Source organism: Apis dorsata, unplaced genomic scaffold (assembly GCF_000469605.1).
Source record: "Apis dorsata unplaced genomic scaffold, Apis dorsata 1.3 scaffold_39, whole genome shotgun sequence".
NCBI lineage: Eukaryota > Metazoa > Arthropoda > Insecta > Hymenoptera > Apidae > Apis > Apis dorsata.
Window position 1 is genome coordinate 394,294 of NW_006263341.1, and position 9,312 is coordinate 403,605.

The 9,312-nt window shown below is 27.6% G+C and overlaps 1 protein-coding gene across 1 annotated transcript in view; it reads left to right on the top strand.

Moving 5' to 3' along the window:
• Positions 1-6,925, top strand: part of LOC102678426 (uncharacterized protein KIAA2013 homolog) — a 7,776-nt gene extending 851 nt beyond the window's left edge. Inside the window, exons 2-7 of the mRNA XM_006608553.2 lie at positions 485-956; positions 1,463-1,700; positions 1,767-2,005; positions 2,073-2,300; positions 5,642-5,916; positions 6,425-6,925. Coding sequence (XP_006608616.1) covers positions 485-956; positions 1,463-1,700; positions 1,767-2,005; positions 2,073-2,300; positions 5,642-5,916; positions 6,425-6,612 — 1,640 coding nt within the window. The 3' untranslated portion in view covers positions 6,613-6,925. The remainder of the gene's footprint in view (positions 1-484; positions 957-1,462; positions 1,701-1,766; positions 2,006-2,072; positions 2,301-5,641; positions 5,917-6,424) is intronic.
• Positions 6,926-9,312: the final 2,387 nt, after the last annotated feature.

Below are 9,312 nucleotides of genomic sequence, written 5' to 3' on the forward strand. Positions count from 1 at the left end.
TTCTATTATAACAACAATATAATTATATAACGTTTACTTTATCAAATAGAGCGATAATTAAACGGAAAGAAAATATTATATTTTAAGAAATATATCCTTTAGGATTAGATCAATTTAAATAAGCGAGATAATATCTAAATATCGTATACGCAAATATTCGTAATTGAAACGATACAACGAAAATAAATAAAAATAAAATATTAATTTTATCAAATAAATTTTTATATTTTTATATATATATTTAAATTTTAATATAATTATATATATAATCGTAGAACAAATATCCATGTATCCATCATTTCGATTTAATTCCGAATTAGCGAATACGAAAATATTAATAAAATATTAGGAAAATATTAAGACATATTTACAAATATAATTAAATTAATATTTTTAACAAAAATTTATATCTATTATACTTATTTATATCTATCGATTGATCCGTAATATATATTTGCTAAATAACGTATGTTGATTTTCATAGCAATCGAAGATCTTTGTATGAACGAAAGATTAGCTGCCTTTCGTTTCGATATCGGAGAATATAACGTAAATATTCTTCACAATCCACCAAAAGAAGAGGAACATTATTATTTGCCATATATCGGAAATGGAATTTTTGGAATTCCTATTTTGCCAGAGGCTTTAATATATATAAAACGAGGACGAGCATTATCATTGCCCGTACAATGGCAACCATTAATTTCTCATCCTTTGCTCAAAAGCAGTTTTTATCGAGAAGCTACAGTTACTCATTTTACAAATGGAATCGTTTATCGTTATCAGTGTTTCAGAGAAGGATATTACATGGAGTTTCAATATTACGCTCATAGAATATTCGATGCAATATTGATACAAGATATAAAAATAACTAATCCACTCTCATTTTCTCAAAACGTACCGTTGAAACCACAAGTATCTACTCAATGGAGTAATTATCGTATAGAAACGATCAAGTACTTATCTAATTTTATTTAATTATAAAGGAATACATTATATTATCGGAGAAAGTTATATAAATATTGAAAATTTTATCTTAAAACGAATTTATATCTTCGAGTAAGAGAAGTTTAAATCGAATAAATAATTTATCGGAATATCTTTTATCTTTATCTTTACAAGTAGCTCAATTAAAATTAAAAAATAAAAATTAAAAATTCCTACCGAACACGATTCAATCGATGAATCGAAATAAAATAAATCACTTTCGTAATAATACGGACAGATAGGAAATAAACGACTTTTTTTTTTATATCTCTTAAATATTTTTGTCAATCGTTTATTATTATTAATTAATTATTATTTATAACGATACATAGAACGATCGAACTAATATTTCTAATTATCATTTTATCAATATGTACTTATATATTATTACTATTATTATTATTATATTTATCATTATATCATTACTTAGACGATATAATATACCGGTTTATTTATACGTTTTATTTACGTTTAGAATTCAAATAGATGATTTTATGGATGAATATAATTTAATTTCGGGATTCGTTCCATTATCCAATACGAATAAAATTGTGACGATATCAATACTTTATAAAACGCCATCAAGAACGTTACAAGTTAAAGCAAGAAGTACTATGAAATTAAAATTCTTGACAAGTATACAATATAGCGAACCTACGCTTATGGAAGAATATCACGTTCAATACGAAATAACAAAAAAAAAGGCCATAGAGGTACATATCCACAATGTTTTAAAAATATTAATCAACGCGTCTTAATTTTGTTACAATTCGTTACAGGCGCTTAAAAAAGCCATCGGTATTCAATATCAAAATTTAAAAGAAGATCATATTAATCGTTGGCAAAGTTATTGGTACACAGGTTTTAGAATAAGCGATTCTAAAGCCGATGGTGCAATAAATGGTTATAAAATAAATTCTACCATATATTACGTATTATCGCAAATTCCAAAAGGAATTCCAGGCGTAGAAAAAAACGTAGCTATGAACGAAGGTTGTTATTGCGGGCATCATACTTTGTGAGTAACAAACGTCTTTTTTTTAAATATCTTCTTTCAGAACGTTCATTTTATCCTTTCGTTTCAGGGATGCTCCGCGATTATGGAAAGATACATCTTCTATCGATGCTATAAACAACGTAGTCGAAGCTTGGTTAGTAACATTAGAAAAACAAGGATGTCATCATTTAATGATCGGCGATCCTGCAGCAGTGCAGCAAGCTATCGTTTTAAGCCTCGGTAGTTTACGTTTCAGTAATCAACATCTCGAATTTAATATCGATCCACAATATCTTCATCGCGATTATTTATTTAGGTATCGTATTAAAATATTTTTTCCAAAAGCGTTACAAGTATAAAACACGATTAACTTCTTAGCGCACTCGCCCCGAGTTAAGTCGGGTTTGAAAAAACGATTTTTTTTCCGCGCGCCCGAGTTAACTCGTGAGACCCGCAGTTTTAATTTTCTATATAAATACAACCGAATATACTCGGTATACTTAGACAGTGTTGCGCTTATTTTCTCTTACCCGAACGAAAAAAGTTGCCACCGGTGATTCTCAGCTTTTTCGTTTCTCAGCGTTCGCGCATTTTGTATCCACTATTGCCTCGTGATTGTCAGCCGAATCCGCGAACGTCATCTCTTTTTTGTGCAATCACGCATTACTTCAGTATCGCCGTTAGCATCGAGATCGTTTATATTTTTTAAACGGTTATTTTGTTTTTTATTACCGAACATGGAAAGTAATCACGACTCGCTATTTAGTTCAGAAGATGAAGCTTTAGAACACAATGACAGTGATTCAGAGATCGATACTATATCAGAGGAAGAAAGTAACGACGATGATACTCTTGCTTTAGCTCGGCAATGGTTTCCAGTGCAACAAGATGCTTCTCCACTTCCATCATTCGTCTTCACAGAAGTTCCTGATATAAAAAATATCGATGTTAGCGATTATAGTTGCCTCAATTCCTTCGAGTTTTTTTTTGATCGATTTTTTTGAAATCGAAACAATCGATTCAACATCGATCAACGCATGGCGAATGAGACAAACAGATTCGCAAAAAGTGCGTTATCATACGCGAGGCAGAGAAAAAACTTCTCGATACGACACAAAACGAAATAAAATTAGACTATTTTTGAACATTGTATTATACTTTGCATCGTATTTTTGCAAAGTATAGTAAGAAAACCAAAATACCGTCATTGAAGAAATCCATTATTATATACACCGTTTTTTGGAGATTGTTACGACTCCAAAACATTTCAAGGCGATAAAATTTCTACATTTTTCAAACAATGATGAATTCGATTCAGCAAATCACCTTTACCCAAAACTCAACAAAATTTGGTCAATTTAAAAAGATTTAAATAGAAAATTTGACGATGCGATTACACCAGGGAAATTTGTGACCATCGACGAAAGTTTATTACCATATAAAGGTTATCCGGGATGGATATAATACATTCCGCTCAAAAGAGCCAGACACAAAAACGTATTTATTACGCGAATCAAAATGTGATTATGTTTATAATTTTATGATCTATATCGATGATACCGTTCTCGATAGAGAATTTGAAGATCTTCCAATGCCGTCGCAAGCGATGATAATTTTGATGAAACCATTGTCGAATAAAGAATATTGTTCGACGATGGACAATTTTTATAACTCATCTGTATCTATCGATAAAAAATAAGACGCATGTTTATGGAGCATCATGCGTATCACGAAAAGAAGTAGTTCAGCAAACTGAAGAGTAAAAAATTGAAAATTAGAGAAATAATTGCCTTTTAGAGAGGAAAAGTGTGTGTAATGAAATAGGAAGATAAGAAAGATATCTCTCTTATCTCTATCATTCATAATCCATCAATGGTGGATGTAGAAATCCGCAAAGGAACAATAAAAAAAATCACAACTAGTGTTTGATTATAATCACACCATTGATCGACGCGGTGAATACCTGTCTTTCCGTGTTGTACTTAGAAAAAGAGGCAAAAAATATTATAAAAAGATTTTCTTTCATTTCTTAGATCTGACATATGGAACGCTTTCGTCCTTTACCAAAAATCTAGCGGTGAAATGGATTCATTTGATTTTCGTATCAAAGTAATCGAACTCAAAGAACTCTTCATTGAAAAATATAAAACTAATTATAAAAAATAATTATAAAAAAATATAAAACAACATTACAAAAAATGCAAAACACCACTTTAGAGATTATCAGCAAGACATTTTCCATTATTTGTGCCATCAACAGCAAAGAAAGAAAATCGACAGTTTCCTCCGTTTAAGAAAGAAGAATGGAAATCAAAAAAGATTGTTCACAAAGAAACAAGATATACGTGCGCCGAATAAGACACTCCTCTTTGTGTTATTCCGTATTTTAAAATTTACCATATCGTCATAAATTTTGATTAAAAGCTTATTTTTCGATATTTTTTTGATTCTTTTCAAATTTTTTTTTAATTGCCCGAGTTAACTCGGTTAAGTAGATGCAATTACCTTAGTCTTTTTTACATAAAACTACATTTTTTTATGTTTTTTTTTTTCAAGATTTGTTAACGTTCTTAGATATTTTAAGAAAATAGAGAATAAAAAAATATGCGAAAAAACGACTGCTTTTGAATTTTTAATTGGTGCGTTAAGGGGTTAATAATTACGATGTATTCATAACTTGTATAGAAATTAATATAAAAAATAGCAAATATTATTATCTCGTAAATTACAAATTAAACGTAAGACATAATTCTTTTCTTCTCTACGATATAAAAAGTTGTTTTGAAAAAATTATTTTTTACGAAAAATAGGTCACATTAAAATTATTTTTTTTTTTCTATTATTTATCTTTTGTTGTATTTTTAATTGTATCATCTGATCTCCGAATTAACGCTATCGTTAACAAATATGAGAAATTAAAAAAAAAAGAAAAATAAATTCATGCCAGCAGGTAAAATTCGAAATCCGACTTCCATACGGGAACCGGATAGATGTTATCACAATACCGCAATAATTACGATTGAAATCTCGATACGATACGCACGATATGAAACGTAACAAATTTCAAACGCGAATAAGTCGAAAACTTTTGAATATCTATCCCCCTTGTACGAAAACGGAAATTTCTAAAGAGGCAGAAAATGCTATATACGCGTATATCTCGTAAGTTTTTATCAAATTCGGGAATTCGGGAAGTAAAGTATCTCTTTTTCGTGGATAGTTTTGTCGGAAAAGAATTTTTAAACTTAGACATCAATTTTTCTCATTATTCATAAAAAAAATTTTAAAATCCTTACAGCGATATCAATTTATTATGAAAAACGTTAAAAATATTTTCCTCCGTATATTTTGTTGTATCATCAAATGATATTTCTTGATAATTTTATATAATAATTAATTAATTATGTATAACAATTAATAATTTCCTCGACAATTTATAGCGTAATTTATCTTTACATTTTATAATCTTATATTTAAACGAATTTCGTCTTTCAACGTTTTCCAAATATAAAAATATTAATAGAAAAATGGAAAAAGATTTAATATCGTAATTTCGATTTTAAATAAAATGTATTTTTTTATTTTTAGTTTCTTTTTCTTTTTCAACATTAATCGCAGATGTTATCAACTCACTTTTTTTCTTTACTTTTGTTTTAGGAGAATAAGTTACGGTAACGTAACACATTTAAATATATCGGTAACAGTCGGAGAAGATAATCGTGCAATTTTAAAAGTGGCTTTAGACAAGAGCGATAGCGTCTATTTCGGTTGCGATGCTGGCTGTTTGAATCCACCTGTTTCTTTAAGTCAATCATACGCAAGTATTCCTGTGAAATTGACAAAACCATTAACAGCCATATTATATATAACATCCGATTATCAACATATGCAAGATTTACGAAATGCTTTACACGTTCATGCCATAGACGACGGTTGGTATATATAAACCATCTTCTTTTATCATTTTATCTTTATTCCTTTAAATTCTTTTCCAAATTACACGTTCCTTTATATCTTATCTTAAGAGAATATCTCGTAAGAATCCGCAACGAAACCTTATTCATTTTTCTTTTGTTTTTTTAATGAAATCATTTTCATTTAACCGTGTACGTAGCATTTCGAAACAAAGATATCGACGATGCGATACAATTATTAATCGATTATCGTTCTTTCAACACGTTAATAGGAAAATAGACATAAAAAATAAAAAAATAAACGTTACATTATTCAACTTTTTTTTTTATTCATTCAATTTATTTATTTCAATTAGATATATTCAATCGCGCGATTCGCGTAATAAGAAATAGCTTATTTAATATATCACATCGGGACAAAATATTGTTTATAACATACAAATTTTGTTTATAACATACATCAAATCAAAACTCATAAATTAGACGATGATAAAATATATCGATTTACGATTTTTTTTTTTTATAGCTCCCGCGCATGATCACGTTGTAATGGCCTTACACAAACATGGACATCAATTAGGAGGATTGCCAACATTTTTTTGGATCAGTATTTGTTTTCTCATAATCGTGTTTCATTTGTTTCTTTGTAAACTTATTATTAATGAATATCACGGTCACCAAGATAAACAGAAAGTACGGTATAGTAAGTTATAATGTTTGTATCGCGCGCGCGTGTGTGCGCGCGTATGTGTGTGTGCGCGCGTGTGTGTGTGTGCGAGTACGAATATTAATATTAAAGTAAATTACGTTACATACATTATACGTATAAATTTAATTATAATGTAAAAACTTATAAAAAGAGAAATATTCTGCTAACTATTTTTAATATCGTATAATTACGTTTCTATCATTCCATACGTAAAATTCCTAATCATTATTTCTGTCATTATTCTCACTATCATTATCGTTACGCCAAAGTAATATACCTATGCCGAATAATACTTAGTTCATTAGCATAACAAAAAGTGATTTTAGCAAGAAGATAAACACGAAACGATTCGATATAAAAATATAAAATTCCTTACGATTTACGAATTTATTCGACTTTTCAATAAAATTAATTTGCAAAAAAATAACAAATCACGGCAGGAATCTCAGTTACGACATTTATATTATAGGGAATTGTAATATAACGTAATATAAGTAAATATACTTTCAGTAATTAGAAAAAGGGCTTCCTCACCGATTTCAATGATTTTTGGATAAAAGACAAGATTTCGAACAATTTTTTCCTATGTATATAATATATATACCGCCTCTTATAACGTTATACCATATATACATACCATATATATATACCATACCTATATCGAATCTCGCCTATACGTATCGCGTCCGCATAAGCACGCAATCGTCGCTTATCTCTCGTTAATGTAAACGCATCACGTCGGTTAACGTTTAAAATGTACGACGGATAACCTATTACGAATATTTCTTAGAATATATTTGCGAATAATGTGAAAATAAAATATAAAAACTCTGAACGATTGAAATTACAACGAAGTTATAACAATATAGATAATAAGAATTTGAAAAATTTATCCTAACCGACAGTTAGGATAAATTCGAAAATATTATTCGATGCATTCGCCATTATTCGCCATTTAAAAAGAAACAGTTCGATTGTATCGTTAATTTTTCACAATACGAAAAAAATAGATAACGTAAAAACGAACAAACGTAATCATTCTTCTTAACAAGCGTAATCATCTTTATCGAATGTAATAAAATTTTACGAAAATTAATAACCACCGTCGGCCACGAAACACGGTCGTGACCGTGTTATTTTACACAAAATGATTCGAATTAATAAAAAATATTCGGACATTTAACAAATTTATATCGATCTCTTTAATAAGCAACTTTTCTTTTTTACAAAATTTTTAACTCGTTTAATATTTTTTTTTTTCGCGATTCAAATAGTTTCAAATAGTTTAACATAGTAAAAATTATCTTTCATCGATAACAGACTCCACATTTTATTTTTATTTTAGACGAATTTATCATTTTTCTTTAATACAGATCTTTTACTTTTGCACTTTTATACTCGATGTACCTTTATAATAATGTATATAGATAGCAAAAAAAAAAAAAAAAAAAAAGAAAGAAAGATCTACGATCCAACCATTATAAATCGAAGAAAAATGCAATTTCAATTTAAGGGATTTCAAACTAAAATAAATCGAACCGATCGAATATGTGAAAAACAATAGTATATATAAGAGAAAAATAGTAAATTCGTTTTTAAATCAAAACAAAATATAGAATCTATTATCAACAAAAAATAATTTTTAATTTTAATATATTAAAATTTAAAACTCTTTAAAACGCGAATAAAGAAAATACGAAATTAATTTTTTTTTTTTATTTTACAAACATCGTTAAACGTCCAAATATTTTTGTTAAGAATCGTCGAATATTGAACGCGTAGCGGATAAGCGAATAAGTAAAACAAATTAAGTAAGTTTTTAAATTAAGTTTTTCTTTTACCATCACATATTCGATCAACGACTTTTAATAAAAAATAATTAATAATATATTATCTCGAATTAAACCTCGAATCAACACATATTTTATCAGCGTTCGAGGCTAAAAGAAAAGGAAAATTTGAATTTTGGATTTATTTATTTTTTTTAAATTATAAATTTTAAATTATCGTTTATAGTTAACATTGTATTATTATTGTTTCAAACCAAAAGAATAAAAAGAAAAAATGTTTCAGACGAAAAGAAAAAAAGAAAAACGATAACGAGATAAATGCAATCGAACGATTTCTTTACTTTTTATTTCTTTTTATCGTTTTTTTTTCGATTATCGTATTTTCTTTTCTCTCGAAAGCGTACTTATATTTATTTATACATGTATCACATAATTACATAGTAATAATAGCGTTATACAGTTATACACTTATACAGTTATACATTATTCGTTTTTTTTTTTATTTTTCAAATTCATTTAAAGCTAATACAATCAAATGATATTTTAATTTTAATTATTTTTGATATCTTATTTGTATATGAAAAAAATATTATACGTATAATATTTGAAATATAAAAGAAAAAAAAAATATTTAAATCGAAAATGAAATGAAAAAAAGGAATCGAACGATTCGAAATTTTTATTTCATTTATCGATTTTAATTATTAGATTCTTTCTTTTTTTTAATCTCTTTATCGATTAAAGGATTATTTTTTTTTTACGTTTCGACTCGTTTCGTTCTTCATTTTATCGTATCCTCGTATTCGATAAATACTTAATTCTCCTTTTTATCGATTTATGTATTAATAATTATATTCTTACACTTTCATACTTTATTTATTTAACAATTATTTATATTTTAATATTCAATTTAAT